At 37.3% G+C, this 18,701-nt stretch overlaps 1 protein-coding gene across 2 annotated transcripts in view; it reads left to right on the plus strand.

The window, feature by feature from the left end:
• The window catches only part of gripap1 (GRIP1 associated protein 1), a 71,197-nt gene that overhangs the window by 17,480 nt on the left and 35,016 nt on the right, over positions 1 to 18,701 (plus strand). Inside the window, exons 15-23 of one of the 2 annotated variants that reach the window (XM_055167693.2) lie at positions 90 to 182; positions 1,322 to 1,456; positions 2,794 to 2,889; positions 4,726 to 4,938; positions 6,753 to 6,866; positions 7,082 to 7,159; positions 12,414 to 12,509; positions 14,837 to 14,893; positions 16,684 to 16,783. In XM_055167693.2, coding sequence (XP_055023668.2) covers positions 90 to 182; positions 1,322 to 1,456; positions 2,794 to 2,889; positions 4,726 to 4,938; positions 6,753 to 6,866; positions 7,082 to 7,159; positions 12,414 to 12,509; positions 14,837 to 14,893; positions 16,684 to 16,783 — 982 coding nt within the window. The remainder of the gene's footprint in view (positions 1 to 89; positions 183 to 1,321; positions 1,457 to 2,793; positions 2,890 to 4,725; positions 4,939 to 6,752; positions 6,867 to 7,081; positions 7,160 to 12,413; positions 12,510 to 14,836; positions 14,894 to 16,683; positions 16,784 to 18,701) is intronic. The other variant, XM_055167694.2, reaches the window with a different exon arrangement.

Below are 18,701 nucleotides of genomic sequence, written 5' to 3' on the forward strand. Positions count from 1 at the left end.
ACATTCTTTCATCCACTCCATCTCTCTATCTCTCTATCTATCTCTCTTTCTCTCTGGTGGTGTTTGGTGGTGTTTGGGCGGAGCTGCAGGTAGCATGTCAAAGTGCTGTCAGTCAGGAGCAGGTGGAGGGTATGCTGAGTGAGAACGATGCTCTCAGGACAAATCTTGCAGCTCTAGAACAGGTACCTGATTGTGATATGACATCATGACCTTCATCATCATCATCATCCTCATCATTATCCTTCTGTAACCATGTCTGGTTCTTTGTAACATTACATCTCTACTACAGGTGGATAACTGCCATCCTTATGCCGTGGCCATTGCTCATTATCAGTCTGGATCTTTAGTGTTTTAATATAAATATATAAATGCATTCAAATATATAAATATTTTAATGTGTTCTCCATGTTTAATACAAAACATTAACTCATTTTAGAAACAATCTATGCCCATTTAAACATGCAGTGTGTAGATGTTAGCGGCATCTAGTGGTGAGGTTGCAAATTGCAACCAACGGCTCAGTCCACTGCCCACCCCTCGCTTTTGAAACGCATAGAGAAGCTACGGTAGCCTCCACCGGAAAAACATGTAATCGTCGGAAACAACTTAGTAAAAGACGTTTGTCCGTTAATGGCTTCTGTAGAAACATGGCGGCACATAATGGCGACTTCCACGTAAGGGGACCCTCTATGTATGTATATAAAAACGACTCATTCTAAGGTAATAAAAACATTACGGCTCATTATAAAAAGGTCTTCATACATCCCTGATAATATAGTTTTGTATATTATTTTGCATTTCTGTCAAGAGATCCTTCTAAAAATTACACACTGCAGCTTTAATCTTTATTTGAAGAAGACTTCTGCAGCATGTCGGCTACAAAATCTGCTGAAACTGGCACTTTAAAATGTGTTGTAGTTTTTAAAAAGTTGTCCATATTTAATATATTATTTCTTCATTGTACTTCTTCCAAACTTGAAAGTTTGTCTCCATATGCATGCATAAATGCATACATTTATATAAATCTTGCATGAAGGGTTATATTTAGCTTAAAAGCACTCATGGGTACATTTATTGTCATATTGAATTCTGCTTTGTGCTGAATTGCACACTGCTGAATTTGTTTTAAGCTGTTGACAACCAGAATGCTGAACGCTTAATGTATTTACTGATTTCACATCTTTAATTTGGCATATCCGGAAACAGGGATTGATTCATTTGTCATCTGTTTGTATTTTTCACTCTTCATCCTGTGTGTGTGTGTGTGTGTGTGTGTGTGTGTGTGTGTATTTTAACCTGCCATGTGTGTCTTGTTTCTCAGATACAAACTGTGAAGACTCAGGAACTGAATTTGCTGAGAGAGCAAAACATGGCACTTAACAGCGAGCTTCAGCAGAGACGGGGTGATCAGGAGAGCTTTCTGGCACAAAGAGATGATCTGAACTCTCAGCTACAGGTCAACATGCAAACACTTTTGACACATTTCTTACTTTCTGAATGCAACACATTTCTATGTACAGCACAATATTTGCTGTGAAATAATGATTTAAATGAGGGGTTTTTGGATTGGAACAAACTATTGTTTGGTATTTTTTTCGGCCAAAACAGATTCGGTATGTCAACCGAAAAGTCTTTCAGATCATAAATTTTGTGATGAAATATGCAGTATTTGAATGCAGAACTTTTCAGTCATAAAAAACATCTGCAAGGTCTGAAAGAGATCAAGCCTCAGCCAAGAAAAAGTAACGCAAAAGTAACTCAAAAGTAAAGTTAGCATTACTTTCCATGAAAAGTAACTAAATAACGCAATTAGTTACTTTTTTTGTGAGTAACTTAATATTTTAATGCTTACTTTTAAAAGTAACTTCCCCAACACTGTTAGTCAGTAAATGAAATGCCGTATTTTCACGAATGTCTTTCACAGCAAAACCCTCTATGTGCATGTAAGCATTTTTGTCAAAATATCCACTTCTTTGGATAAGACATAATAAACAATTGCAAAATCACTAAAAATGCAACTAGAAACATTGTAAATGGTGAAAGCACACATTACGGGGCGCTGTTGTCCATGTGATTGCAACATACGTATTCAGGTCCAAGTACTTACAGGGGACAAAAGTTTGAATGGGATCCATGGGCGTTTTCATGCACTTAGAGGACAAGTGCACAAAGTCGATGTGGCGTTTAGCGGATCCTTATAACAATTCAACGTGGCATGAAACGGATCCTTATAACAAAGTGGTATTTCTAAATTGCGCTAGGCGGGGATTAAGCACATTTGAAGCAAAGGTATTTGATTGACATATAAAGCCAAGAGCATTCGGTCAATATCATTATCTCATTTTTGAAGGAGGTGAAATTTAGCGTATTTTGCATCTGAGCTCTTCATATTAATCTAGGTGCAAATCACATTATTTTAAAGAGTAAGTTACATTGTAATGACTGGTGTTATACATTCAATTTTCAAAAATCTAGTTTGGCCTTGTTATAAAGACTTTTTTTTCAAGAAAGTAAAGCAGAAATACTTTATTTGTGCAGTTTTTAGTTTTCTTAAATAATCTCCAGTACTTTCCTGTTTGAAAGATCTGTCTGAAACTTCTGACCGATACCCTTGATCTGACTTATCAGAAATAAGCATTGACGAAAGTAACGTAAAACACAAAACTGACAATGACGAGGCACTTCTGTGTGTACTGAATGTGTTGCAGAAAGTAACTTTGAATGCTGTGTGATATTGATGTGTTTGTTTAGATGTTCTTTATAGTAATTGATTTGTTTCTCTCTGTTGATCAGGAGTCAAACCGAGCAAACAGTCGACTACTGGAGCAACTCACTGAAGTGGGACTAGATAAAGACAAATTACAGCAGGAGTTAGAAGAGGCCAGAAAGGTAAAGATCACACAGCGGTCTATTTGAATATATTACATTACATCAGTAGTAAACCCTCAGAGAGAACCTGAAATTTGTTAAATGTCGGCCAGTTACCTCCAATACAACTGCATTGCAGATCGATCAGAGCATGACATCATTGACCTAAGTTTACATGTACACTTATAATGCGATAATATCCAATAATCATAGGATTTAATGACACTAAGATGTTTACATGACTGGAGCTATAACCTCTTCACTCCTCTTTACATGCAGTTTATATTTTTTGATTATTCACACATAGCCCAATGTACAGCACAAATAATGAACTCACATGTACTGTCCACGTTTTAATTTACTTGCGTTAAATGACATACACGTTCTGGACGTATTTCATTATTTGGTGCCGTGATAAAGACAGAAATATTATAGTTTTATACGCTGCTGTCGCGTTATTTAAGCTGTTTCTGGACAAAGGCAGACTGGTGCATCCTAATGTCAAGATTAGGGCTGTGCAAAAAAAATCGATACAGCTAACTATTGTGATATTTCCACGATAGTGTATCGATATTTCAATCTTTACTATATATAAATATATATTTTTTTAAATTAAAAATCCCTCTGTGTGAGTCAAACGACCTCCTCCGCAGCTGCTGTAGTTGTCGCTGTCCAGTTGTCTGTCATATACGGCCAATGTCTCAGAAGTTAGCGGGAGTGAAAAAATGGCAGAAATTTTAAAAAACACCTGCAGCTTTCGTGTATGGACACGCTTTGGCTTTTAAAAAAAAGCTCTATTTTTTACATTTTTGATATAAAAAAGAAAAAGCATTGCAATGTATCGAAACATGCAACGTACCGCATCGTATCGCAGTACACCGTGCCATGACACATGTATCATGATACATATCGTATCGTGAGGCACTTGCCAATACCCAGCACTTGTCAAGATTAAAACGAATTTGTGCTTAAGGTGCTTGCCAAAAACATATGCGCACTATAGTGCAGTATAAATGCGATTTAAAGTGTTTACATGTCCGCATACTGCGATTAAAAACAGCGTATGCCACCTGTTTTAATACGATTATGCTTTCTGAGATTATGAGCTTGTGTTTACATGAGGTGAAGTATAATCGCAATATTTCCAAAATTGCATTATAATCGCATTATGAGGGTGCATGTAAACGTGGTCATTGTTGGGATAGATGCACAGGGATTGCTGCTGCGTTACAAATCATAAACTTGTACTGTTTTCATATCAGGCTAATGTTATTTTCTCATAATCCTGAACAGAACACAAATCTTTTAGACATTAATCTTATAATATTTTATATAGAGTTTATTTTGCTGATATATGTACTGTTAAACACAGAGACACGCCTCTTTCTGATCCTTTTAGAGTTCACACAGTTTCAACATCAAAGCATTTTAACATAAACGTTTTCTGCTCTCTCCAGCTCCTGTAGTTAATTCATCAGTTTGATCTTTTGACCATCATAATGACTCGATTAATGCAAATGCAGCAATCCGATTTAGACATAAATGAGGTTTCTTTATATCAAAGGGACTGTATTTAATACTTTAATATCATTTTATTATTTCCCCTGAAGTCAGTTAAGGTAATTTGCATAAAAATGGTAATAATTAGTTTTCTGACCCTTAGAATTAAACGGACTGAATTTGCCACTCTACCTTTAAATTACTTCTTTATGTAAATTATGTTATAATTGATAAATGTCTAGTAGATTTTCATTTTCATTTGAAATAAATTATAACCGAATGGGTAGTTACATCAAAGACAGTGACACACAGGGCTCATCTCATACCTGACTCTCCAGCCTGTCCTTGTTCTCCCAGACTGCAGATAAGCGTAAGGTCATGCTTGATGAACTGGCCATCGAGACGGCACAGGTGAAGTCTCGGCACAAAGAGGAGCTCGGCGACGTGCGTCTACAGCATGAGAAAGAGGTGCTGAGCATCAGAGCGCGCTATGAGAAGGAACTCCGAGGCCTCCACGAGGAGAAGAACCGCACGGAAGAGGAGATCCGATCACAGCTGCGAGATGAGAAGGTGAGAACAGAAAATTAGGGTAGAGATGATGGATGGACCATAGAAGTGGTGTTCAGTTTGTGACAACATCTGTGCAGTTCAGTTGATCACCACAGAAAATTTTATTTGTACCTCAGTTTGTTCAAACAAGAGAAAGTCACATTTTCAGTGGATGTCTATGGGGCAAAGCATACTGGAGGGTTTGTTAAATATGTACAAACTTACGTTATTCCATACAAAATACATCAGTTGTGTAAGCTTTAAATCATAATTTTAGGAGCGGGACTGCAGTTTTATGATAACAAACATCTGGCAGGCGTTTTTATCCACAACTTACAGTGCATTACAAGGAAGTATACAGTTGATCAGTATGTGTGTTCCCTGCTATTGAACTCATTACCTTTTGGGCTGCTAATGCAATGCTTTACCACCAAGCTGCAGGAAGACATAATCTTAAATGGATAGTTAACCCCAAAACTCACCCTCATATTGTTTTAACCCTAATGTCATTCTTTGTTCTTCAAAACCTAAGCACAGATTGTTTTAAAGGGTTGTTTAGGGTTTTCTGGTAACTATGGGAGTGGATGGTGACTGAGGTGGTCACTATCTTATAACCAGAAAAGCATTCAAGTTTTAAAAGGACCTAAAAGTATAAAATAAATAATTCCACTCGACTTGTGTCATACATTGATATAAGCGTTTCAAATCTGGTAAAAATATCTTGTTTCTTTGAGGATTTATATATATTTTTGTATTCATCAGAAAATAAATTCATACAGGTTTAGAACAACATGACGATGAGTAAATGATGACAGAATTTTCATTTTAAGGTGAACTATCCCTTTAAACCCTTTGCAAAGTTCAGGGTTCCCACGGGTCCTTGAAATCCTTGAAAGTTTGTGAATCTGGGGGAAAATAATTAAAGGCCCTGGGAAGTTTTTGAAAATATACATGCATAGATACAGGTCATTGAAAATGCTTTAAATCTATTTTATGCAAGAAGGTTTCTGGAAAAAAAATCCATATTATTCTCTGTGTAGTGTAGGATAATATCATAAAAATTCTAGACTTTTTAAGCACACATGCTAAACTGTTCGCTTTAAATGCACATATCTTCTATATGCGAATGTTGATTCATACCAAAATGCTTTTTTGCATAGTTGTGTTTGACACATGAAAACGTCTCGGGTTATGTATGTAATGAGAAGGGAACGAGGCGCTGCGTCTCCCTTGCCATACTTCCTGCGTCCCTGTAACGTCGTCTTTGGCAATATTTAAGATAGCGATATACTTCCTGGCTCCTGCATCACCCTGTCTTTGTTGTTAAGCCTCACCATTGGATGAATTTGATATACACATTCACTTACCCCTGGAGGCGTCCCCAAAGTGTCACTGCAGTGACTCAGCGCGAGTTCCCTCGAAAGTGAACTGTAACAATGTATCTCAAAAGGGAACACAATGTTACCTTGCTGTCACTTGAAATGTGTCCCAACATTTAGTCCTTGAATTTTAGTGTATTGGACCTGGAAAGTCCTTGAAAGTTTCTTGAAGTTGAAGTTAACTAAGTTGTGGGAACCCTGAAAGTTTAATAGGTTTATAATCATGACAGGTGTCTCAAAGTTGTTTTTACAAACTTTTCCAAAGATTTTCAGTGGTTATCAACAGGATTTTAAACTCCTTTCTGAACAGATAACTGAAGGAGTTGTGAGTTCAGACTGCACAGGTGTTGATCTGTGAACTACAGTAGCACACAGCACTTAACCTCAGTGTACTTCAGAGATATTGACACTGTAATAGGCACTTCAGAAAATAAAATGCTTTTTGCTTCTTCTCAGGCACGCAACAAAGAGCTGGAGGGCCTTCAGCCGTACGTAGAGGAACTAAAAGCTCAGGTTCAGTCGATGGAGGGAACGAAGGGCTGGTTCGAACGCAGGCTCAAGGAAGCAGAGGTGCAGTGTTTTATACAAATGGGTACTGTTAATGTACCTGTGGCTCTATCAATATCAATCTGACCACTTGATGTCAGTGTTGTTTATGGCGTCACACTTTACTTTATAAGCTGAATGTTAAAGGGTTTTGAGGCTTCATTTACTCGTGCAATTTAAAGTTTGCATTGATCATAAACTATCATCTTGTTTATGTCATATTTGTGTGCACTGAGCAGGAGACTATGGAAAATAAAGTTCTGGAGCATTCAGAAGAGATCCAGAAACTGCAGCGAGAACACACAGTTCAGCTGGAGGTACACTCGTTTATCTTCTCCATTTACATTGACAGATCTTAAAGGCCTGGGTTTATGATGCATACGTTGTTATTATACATATTTATAGGCTCACCCTCTCACACCAAAGGACTTTAATGTGCCGGTGCTTGACTTAAAATCCAAACAAATGTGTCGTTTTAAAGACAGCATAAAGGTCATACTCTCTTTAATAGAAAGAATAATCTCCTTAAACACGTTGATAATGTGCACTTGGATCACTAGGGTGAGGGAGTGGCTATGCGGATCGTGCACTTTCTTCTGGGATGCACTCTTGTGGTTATGTGTGGGCGACCTAAAATCAATTTTTCACTTCGTGTCCGGTCCTGATCCCACCCCGGTGCTTTCTTCTCCTATTTTCTGCTGTCAAATACAGGCAAAATCCATAGAAATAAACAATATACAGTAACGTAGTTGGGAAATAGCATGCACTGGGTTTTATTATAATTTATTTTTCGCTGCTCATGCATGCTTGGCTACATCAGCAAGAAGGGAACGTTTTTTCAGGAGAAGTAGTTAGGTTATGACAACCTGATGTAAGATTAGCAAAAGTGTTTCTTCAGAATAACATCCACTGATGAATTGTTGACAATAAATGTATTAGGCCGCATTTAAGTTGCATGTTTGAAGTGACTCAATTCAGATTTTTTCTCCTTATGTGGCACTGATCGGATATGACCCATGAATGTGTAAGCAGGAAAAAGCCATAGATTCTGATATTCTCTCGGTTTCAGGCCTCATTCATAGGTGGAAATAAATTGGATACATGCATTCACATCCACAATGTAAGCGGACAGATCGGATATTACCATCTCAAGATGTGTTATGCATCATTGAAAATGTGACACTGGCGAATGACGTCAACTCAGGTGGACACCACCCGCGAATCGCGATCACATGACTCAGGGTTTCCACGGGTCCTTGAAATCCTTAAAAGTTTGTGAATCTGGGGGGAAAATAATTCAAGCCCCTGGGAAGTTTTTGAAAATATACACACATAGATACAGGTCATTGAAAGTGCTTGAATCTATTTTATGCAAGAAGTTTTCTGGAAAAAAACTATTATTCCCTGTGTAGTGTAGGATAATATCAAAAAATTCTAGACTTTTTTAGCACACGTGCTTGACTGTTCACTTTAAATCAGGGGTGGGCAACAGTTTTAGCCTGAGAGACACATTTACTTTGGCAAAGTTAGCGGAGGGCCACACTTGGGAAAACTGCAATTAGACATAGTTACATGATTAAATGGTAAAAAATTATTAATTAAGGCTACTCTACAGTTACTTTGACAGCCTATTTCAAGGCCAGTGCCCGGTTGCATGAAAGTCCTTAAGCTAAGAAATCCCTTAAATATAAGGTTAAGGGTGCCCTTAATGAAAACTGGGTTGCAAGAAAAACCCTTAAGTGAACCTTAAGGCTGTCAATAAGTATTTACCCTTAAATGCTAAAGTATTACCTTAAGTTCTGCTATGCGTTGCAACAAAGTCCTTAAGTCACATTTTCCCTTAAAAACTTAAGGGACTATAACAGGTCCCTTAACATCACACGCGATGGCTGATTTTGTGGTTATTTAAGAAAATGAAGTACCAACGCGCATTTCTAACGATCGAAATAATACCTAGAGAAAAAGATGCGCATTTATTAGGAGAATAGCGGTTTGATCGTCCGTCAATCTTAAGTGTTTCCAGTTTGAATTACTTTGAGGTTTTATACACGCGGCACTTTACAGTCTGTTATTTGCGATGTTTCATTGTACACAAATCCGCCGTCTGTTGAGCTGCGTGCGTTGATTTGTTACCGCTGTGAGATTTTGTAACCATAGCAACCGCGTCTCCGCTGCCGTGTTTTGGCAGAGACTACCATAAAATACTTAGTATAAACACTTAGGTAAGGGTGACAGTTAAGACCTTTGTTGCAACGCTCTTAAATAAATCCCTTACCTCAGGGATTTTTTCTCCCTCAGGGAAACCCTCAACTAAGGAGTTTCATGCAAACGGGCACTGATATTTATTTTTGCTAGGCCTGTCTGACCTAGGCTACTCTAACATTACAATAACTGGATTAACCCTTAAACAGGCAACGTGCACCACGGGATACACTCTCTTCAGTGTCTTGTTTGGGGCATAAAAAAGATTTTTCAACCAAATCCTTCTATCAGTTATCAAACCTTGGTCTGTCTTGAATATGTGGGTAACATTATTTGCTTCAAGTTTATTTTATTGATTGGTCAGCCCGACCTAAATCCAACATGGCCACCGGTTTTGCAGGACAGTCAGATTTTGTGGTAAGAAAATGAATATTAATCTTACTTTTCTTCTTTAAAAAAAAATATTAATACTGCTAATATTAATTGTGAGCATTGTCTTAAGGTGCTGAAGAAGAAAATTCGGTTATATAATGTTTATATTGTTATTTAGCACATTTTGAAATATACGTATCCCCTGAGATACATTGCCTGATTAGGGTATAAAAAAGGGATTAACCACAATATGGCCTATCTTTGTATTTTGAGTTGAAAAATGTAATAAATGATCAAATTTGCAGGTTAAACTGATATTCGTATATTTAGGTGACGGCATCTTAGCATTTTTAACTGGATATTTTCTTTCGCGGCTTCACAACAGCTAATTTTATGGTATAAGGAATGATAGGGAATATGAGTTATAGAGCCAATACCAATGAATTCTTCAGATTTTGAGAAAAGTGATGAAGATGAAATTTTTTGTGAAAGTGCAGTGGTGTATTAGAACCAAGAAATGTAGGTAATTTTCCTCATGCTAGGCATGCATTCCTCTAAATTGCAGCCAATAAGAGGCCCCTGCATGAAACACATATAGACACATATAGTTTACATTGAGGGGTAGTTCAGGTAGTATGCAAAATTAATCAATTCTTAAATAATTTACCAAACTAGTATTATCTAAAAAATATATATTTTTTGCAGGTGGAGCAGAAAAAGCACCAACGAAGCCAATGAAGACATTTAAAAACTGCTCATTCTTAGTTAGGCCTACTTACATTTAGTTGTGTTATTTACATGCAATGTTACTAGTAAACCTGTTGTTTACACAGTTTAAAATGGATGAAAAAATATATATGGCATGTTTTAGAGCAAGAGAGGAAGTCAGAATCACATAATTTTTGCTGCAAATAAAAAATAAATTTTGATGACTTAATCCTTTTTTTATACCTTAATAGGGCAATGTATCCCGGGAGATACAACTCATAAAATCCTGAATATATCAAATATTTTAAAAATTCCAATGAATATCTATTACATAAGTCCAGATGATACAAAAAATGTCATGAAATGATTTTTTGCTCATCGTTTTCCACTCTTGCCTGTTTAAGGGTTAAATTATTTAAGGATTCATTTCTTACCCTGCATATTGTTCAACTGTCATTCATACTACAGCAACACACACACACACGATTTATTATTATTATTATTTCTTTTATATTTTATTTTATATTGACAACCACAGTGTTTCCCACAGGATTTTGAGAGACTGTGGCGGTGATGACGTCACACACCGATTAGCATATATGTGACATCATTGCGTCGTGTTTTACTCTTTGATTTGTCACATTATATTGCATTTTAACACAACTGAATGCTTTTTTTTTTACATATTATCTGTTCTGTTGTCTATAAAATAGTGACTAAACAGGACCCAGTAACTCTGTTTAATCAAACCAGCTCTTTCTTTAACTGCTGCTAAAAACGCAACATCGTCTGAAAAAAATCATCATACATTTACATGTGCGCTTTTTTATTTTAAATACGAGTAGTAGTTTTATTGTATATCGCAGACAATTTCTTGCAAATTCAAAAATTTGAGAGAATACACGGTTGCTGTTACTACAGAACATGTGCATGGGCATACCGCATCATAGGTAGGGAGAGAGGTCGGACACAGACTCACACCAGAACGGGTATTTGTGGGAAACACTACTGCTAACCTTTTGTTAAGTCATGATGAATATGATCAGCCGTCTTCTCTGTTATAACATCCGTGACGTTAACGCGAAAAAGAAAGTACACGCAGGAACGTGTAGTTAAAATACTTTTCACTGTTATGTGAGAGAGCTGCGCTGAATGCTACATGAGAGAGGGGAGGGGCTGTTGAGGCGCTGCACGTAACGAGAGAGAGAGAGAGAGAGCGCTGAGTGCTCGCTGCAATGAATTAAGACGTTTTAAATGGTAAAAAAAGTGTAAATGGGAATCATGAAAAATCTATGTGGCAGCCAGTGTTGATTCTGTCACTGCTAAATCAATGTATGGAAACACGGCATGACAGTTTCATCTAATTTGCGAGTGCATCGCGCGGGCCGGATTGAAGCACTATGCGGGCCGGATCCGGCCCCCGGGCTGTATATTGCCCATGTATGCTTTAAATGCTTATATCTTCTGTATGCGAATGTTGATTCATACCAAAATGCTTTTTGGCATAGTTGTGTTTGACGCATGAAAACGTCTCGGGTTATGTATGTAACTGTTGTTCCCTGAGAAGGGAACGAGACGCTGCGACTCCCTTGACATACTTCCTGCGTCCCTGTAACGCCTTCTTTGGCAATATTTCAGATAGTGATATACTTTCTGGCTCCCGCGTCACCCTGTCTTTGACGTTAAGCCTCACCATTGGTTAAATTTGATATACACATTCAGACGCTCTTACCCCTGGATGCGTCCCCAAAGTGTCACCGCAGTGACGCAGCGCAAGTTCCCTCGAAAGGCAACTGTAACAATGTATCTCAAAAGGGAACACAATGTTACCTTGCTGTCACTTGAAATGTGTCCCAACATTTAGTCCTTGAATTTTAGTGTATTGGACCTGGAAAGTCCTTGAAAGTTTCTTGAAGTTGAAGTTAACAAAGGGGTTGGAACCCTGCATATCGCGGCATTTTACTTTCTCTGTAGTTTAAGCTGTTCTGGGTCAGTATGTTTACCTTGAATTGTTTTGCCAAGTGTTAAGTGTAAATGCTGATATTGGATACGAGTCGCTTTTAAAAGATGATGTAAGCAGGTTGTCTAAAAAATCGGATACAGGCAACAAATTGGAATTGGGCATCCAGATTTGCCTTATAGATGACCTCATAAAAAAAGGGGACAACAAAAAGGAAAACTGTTTATTAGTGACTTTAAGCAAGTAAATAGAGTCCATTTATGTTGAAGTTGTGTATGCAGACAGACTGATTTTATTTAAGAACATGTTTTCATTCCTCCTCCATTCAGGCTAAAGCTGCAGAGGTGGATGCTGTCAAACAGCAAGTGACAGAGCTGGAGAAGGAGAGAGAAGATCTCAACAACACAATCGGCAAACTGAAACAGGTGTGTGTGCGTGCGCACGTACGTGTGTGTGTGTCTGCTGGTTTCCTCATGGCTGTACTGGAGTGTCTGATCCTCAGTGTGATGAGAAAGCGTGTGTTTTAAGATGCTAAATAAAGCAACACTCAGATGGATGATATTATGGGGGTGTAATGGTTGGAGCTCACCGGTAATTTCAAATGTAACTTAACAATAGGATGATGGGATTGTTGGACTGTTAATGTGTGTGTCTAAACTCAGTATCGCTCATTTGTTGCTGGCTGCTCGTCTGCAATGTGACTCTTTTTAGAGCAACAAAGCTGCTGTTTGATGGTGTCATCTAACCATTAGATTTTTTTTACTATGACTGACCTTTCCAGTGCTCGCAAAATTTCAAAATCCCTGGTAGCCTTTTGGACAGGCACTCTTCAGTTTTTGGTAGCCCAAAATATATGCAAGTAGCCCGAATAAAAAAGACGTTACTATTATATATACGTAGAAAATTGAGACAAGACACATACAGTATACTGTAGCTTTTTCGCAATTCTCTTCATTGCACATGCAATCTATATCACTTTTAAACTTGCTGCGGGATATTTGATTTTTTATGTGAGGATAATTAATGACTGACGGGATGATGTTGAAGGAAATTTGCACACAGATACAGATCGTCAATGACAAATCAGTACTGCTTGCTTGCTTGTACAGTTTGCGGCTTTGCGCTATCACGAATGGAAAGTGAAAGTAAACGCAAGAACGCGTTTAAATGTGATTTAACCCTCCTGTTATGTTCAAATTTTAGTAACACTTTTAATGTTTGGGATCAAATTGTTTAATATATGCTAAATACCTTCATCACTTTTTTATATACATAAATATATAAAATATGAAATATATATATATGTATATATATATACTGCAAGGCACAATAGCCCCGGGATGTCAGGCTTGCGATTTTGTGAACCCTGCTTATGATGGTATATGTGTTTGCGTAAGTTAGCGTTGTTGGCTAATTCACATTGCTAATGTTTGTCTGATCAGTTTGTTGGTGCAGTGCAAACACAACTAATTTCCAACAGTCCGACAATCCCATTTCAGAAGTTTGTTCAAGAAAGCTAACTAATCCAATCACTTTATAAATCATGTTAATTTAACATTTTGTAAGCTAAAAAATCACACAACATTTATAAATGTAATTGAAATTAAAAAAAATTTACGGTTAAAAAACGTATTCCAACGTTAAAATGAACTGTTCTGGTAACGGATGCTTAAAGACCTTTTGGGGCGGTTTCCCGGACAGGGATTAAGCTACTCCTAGACTAAAATAAATGTAAGAGCTTTCCAAACTGAAAACAACTTGCACTTATCTTAAAATACATCAGTGCCCTTTGTTTTGCCTCAAAATGCACACAAGTAATGTTTTTAGTAAGGCATGTTTGTTAAAACTAGTAATTACACGGCTCTCTGGAATGCTTGTTTCTGATTGGTCAGTTGAGACATTTGCAGGTTCGTTCTTTTCAAATAATAACCGCTCCAAAGTAATAACGCATAGCCGGACTACTTGTATGTTTTAAATCCCTCCGTGTTTTACGGAAAAAACAAAACATTTAAACAGTGCATAGAAGAACGAAAAACGACAAGACACAGAGAGCTTACTGAGACTGAACTTGACAAAATAGAGCATGACAGCTACAAAGCCAACACACAAAAAAATACAGAATGGGGATTAAAACTTCTCAAAGACTGGCTAAATGAGAAAAAAAATGGAGACAGACAAGTATGAAGCAGCGGATCTTAATAAGGTATTACGATCATTTTATGCATCTGTGCAAAGTTTCGCGGAAGGATAAAAATGTTAATTTAAAACAAATATGCCAATAAAATGTTTCAAATTCATATTCATGTCCAGTTTTTTTTCTTATGTAGCAAGTAGCCGTGTAATAAGCGGGATAATGTAGAGGCAGCCGGTAGTTATTGGGAAATAAGCCCCTTCAGTGTGATACCTTCGCGTCGGGTCCTGATCACACGGGTCCTGATCACACTGTCGGGGCTTATTTTCCAATAACTACCGGCTGCCTCTACATTATCCCTTACTTATATTTTCTATTTAAACTAAGGCCTAGTCCTGGTTTAAGCTAATCCCTGTCCGGGAAACCACCCCTTTGTATTTTAGTCTTCAATGATGACATAATGTTAAATGTATCAAATCTGAAAATTGAAAATATATTAAACACTGAAATGTGTTCATGAAATACAAACTGGTTGATAAAGCTGTAACTTTGAAATGAATTTAAACGTTGGTCTTAAAATGAGGATATATGCCAAACTTCTGTAACATTTGTGTATTTCAGGAAATCAAAGATGTAGTGGATGGACAGAGAATCCTGGAGAAAAAAGGCAGTTCAGCGGTAAGTAAAGCCCTTCAAACAGCTAGGAAAAAGATGAGTCAGGGCTTTTCTTCTCTCCATTTCCCAGAAAGTGAATTAATATAGTCCCAGGCGAAGGCCAGCACACCTCTCTGCCCTAAAGACCTTAAAAGAGACCTTTCTTTGATAAGGACTTTTATCAATGCTCTGTCCTGTCCTATCATCACTGTCTATCAGCTTTCAGACAGTTAGTCGATTGTGTCTTCCTCTGTTTCCGTCTAAAGAAGCTCTCCAGAATTTTGCCTCTATAAATAAAAAATATTTGATGTAAAGATTTGGTTAGGTTTTTTTAGCAATGATTGTTAGGTTATAAAAGGTGTCTCTTAGGTCCTTTTTGGAAAGTTCATGCTTAAGAGTCATAATTCATGAGGTGAGGTGATTATGGGGAAAACAGAATATAATGTTGGAAATTTAATTCTGTCTTCACTAATGAATATCTCTCTCTCAGGGGTTTTTCTCCTCCTAGGAGTTTTCCCCCTGGACTAGCCAGGAGGGTTTTCTCCTAGGGGTTTTTTCATCCCCTGGAGAGTCCGCCACAATTGGCTTAACTTAATACTTTACTGTATACGTTACATTATTAATTCACTCACTTTTCTATGCTTTCCCTACATCTCTTAATGTAAAGCTGCTTTGAAACAATTAACATTTGTGAAAAGCGCTATATAAATAAAATTGAATTGTATGATGGGCCGTTGAATTATTCTAATATAATGCACACCCAAGGTGGAAATGCGGCACGACGCCAAGCGGACATTGCTCTGGTGGTCATTTATTAAAAAACAATGCATACCCATTGAACATTTCTCAGCCAATCAGAATAAAGCATTCCATAGCCCTGCGGTATAACCATTTATAACTCACTGGTCATTCAGACAACCCACCACCAATTAAATTTTAAAAGTGTATAGTCGGCACATCCATAGGAACACATTTCTAGGGAATTTGGGTAATGTATACTTTAAATTCATTTTTGGATGAAATCACATGCCAAGTGCTTCAAAAGAAGTTTTCATTATGTTAATTCTTATCATCTGGCTAAAAAAGAACGCTTTAATAGCTGTTTTTCATCAACATTACACAAAATGCCTACAAATTAAACTGTAGTTTTGGGCAGCATTAACAAGTACAGTCGATATGTACACCACAACATTAAATTACACATTAAAATAAATACAATGTTGTTACAATGTTAAAAACAAAGTTGTGACTGCTGAGTTAGCGCTATATGCTAGTTAATGCGTTATGCTATTTAATGCTATATGCTAGCGTTTAGTTCTACTATTGACGTTACAGTTACGTTTTGCAGGTCCATACTGAAATAACACAAACTTACCAATCAGAAACGTTCATTAACAATCTCCAAACTATTGTCTCTTCATCTGATACACATTCAAACATAAGATCTGTTTACACACACACAGAGCTACTGTTGGAGCTGCTCTGAGAAACAGCCAATCAGAGCAGAGCTCAACATTATTATTCATGACTCTTTCAAATAAGGTAATAATAGACGATTTCATTATAAAGACAAATCCTATGGTTGTAAATTGACATTTAAAATCATTTCTGGATAATTTTGCACTAAATAAAGCCACAAACCTTCTATGTAGATGTCAAAAAAACAATTTAACAGATTATTAAAATGCATTCTTTGGCACCTTTAAAGATACCTAGGTTATATTTTCACAGAATGTTCTTTACATCATATAGGTTAATGTAAAAATATTTCTATAAAATCCATGTATTTACAAAAACTCTCTTTTCTTTCACAGCTGAAAGACTTGAAAAGACAACTTCATTTGGAGAGAAAACGAGCAGATAAACTTCAAGAGCGTCTGCAGGAGATCCTAACCAACACTAAGACTCGTACAGGTACAAACTCTTATGTTTGAATCACAATTTAATTCACCTTTTTTCAGCTGATAAATCAATATGATGAATATAGGACATAAGCTGTTCAGCTGCTGTTACATCAGACATGGACGACATGAAACATTTCAAGCAGAGATGTAAATATGCAGAGCTAAGCATGAATGAGGAAGCGGATGGGCGCGTCCTCACTGCAGGTCACTACAAATGAAGATTATTTAATAAATAATGGTATTTGTTCATGGTATTTGTTTTTTCTACTATGGAAGTCAGTAGGTTCAATTCGTGTTCAACAGATTAAAGAAACTCATTTCAGATTTATAACAACATAATGGTGAGTAAATGATAACAGAATTATCTCTTTAAATATTCCAGGTAAGTCATTTTTAATCCTGAATATTTTGTGAGTGGAAAACTTGTATGGTACTTCCAACATGCCTTGAACTCAGACTCTTTTTAGTACCTGGGTGTTTATGTTTTACATTGACTCAAATCAACACAATGTCCCCACTTCAAAGGGACATTTTTTAAACGGTGACTCGTGTGAGGATGAACCCAACACACAGCAAGGAGCCAAAGCCGGGGGTTTTAAATATTTGATGGATCCCCCCTCTAAAAATACTGCTACAGATCCATGCATACGTGCATTTTCTCTCTGTAGACTGTTGGCCATGCCAGGGCACTCCTCTTTTGCGGCATTTATAATTTAAACGACTGTAAATGTTTAATGGTTGCTCTACAGAAAGTTTAGAATCAGACATTTTAAAGTAGGAGCTTTATGTTTGTCAAGAGGTCAGAAGGATTTAAAGTCCATAAGTACACATACACACGCTTACTGATAGTAGTTTATGGGCTCAAACTTAGAAAAGAGATGAAAGATAATTTAAAAAAGATATTATTAATGGCTTTTACTTATTTTACTTTCTTTTCAGTCCCTCCAGAAAAACGCGATTATGCATGATTCAATGCATTATCAGCCAAAGTCCGCATATTTATTGTCGCACTTTTGTCGCATAAATTGCAGATTTCTGCTCGCAAAATATGCAGGCTTGCATGATTTCATAATCCCCGCATGTTCGTAGCAAAAAGTCATATATATCTTAGCAGAAAGTTTAAAAATGTTGCATTACTTCACACATGCGCAGCCATGTCCCCTGTTGTCATGGGAATGTTAGGAAGTGACGTAATTACGCGACGTGAACATCATTGAAAAGCTGCAAACAGTTTTTGCAAGTTCGCGCAGTTTTTGCAAGTTCGCGCAGTTTTTGCAAGTTTCATTGCATAAAATTGCATAAATATCCTGCATATTCCATCACATTTTTTTAAGAAAACATGCCGCAAGATCTTAGCAGAAAGTTGAAAAATATTGCATTTACTTCACACATGCGCAGCCATGATGCCTGTTGCCATGGGGATGTTAGGAAATGACGTAATTGTGCGACGTGAACATCATTTAAAAGCTGCAAACAGTTTTTGCAAGTTTGCGCGGTTTTTGCAAGTTTGCGCGGTTTTTGCAAGTTTGCGCGGTTTTTGCAAGTTTGCGCGGTTTTTGCAAGTTGGCGCGGTTTTTGCACGTTTGCGCGATTTTTGCACGTTTGCGCGGTTTTTGCAAGTTTGCGCGGTTTTTGCACGTCCGCGCGGTTTTTGCACGAATATGCATATCCTGCATATTCCATCGCATTTTTTAAGAAAACATGCCGCAACAATCACAAAAAAACTGCGTTTTTCTGGAAGTATTGTCTTTTAAAGCTCTGATTGAAAACCTATCGGGCTTTCTTCTCCTTAAGCCGAAAGTATACTAGGGACTAGGGATGCATGACGTCATTTTCGTCATCAGGAGGGTCCGCGGTCGGACAGTGCGCGTACAGTCCGCGTACAACAGCGCATGCGCGTGAAAATATTTAGACAGGGCACTCCACTA

The sequence above is a fragment of the Misgurnus anguillicaudatus genome, chromosome 5, assembly GCF_027580225.2.
Source record: "Misgurnus anguillicaudatus chromosome 5, ASM2758022v2, whole genome shotgun sequence".
NCBI classification, from domain to species: Eukaryota; Metazoa; Chordata; class Actinopteri; order Cypriniformes; family Cobitidae; genus Misgurnus; species Misgurnus anguillicaudatus.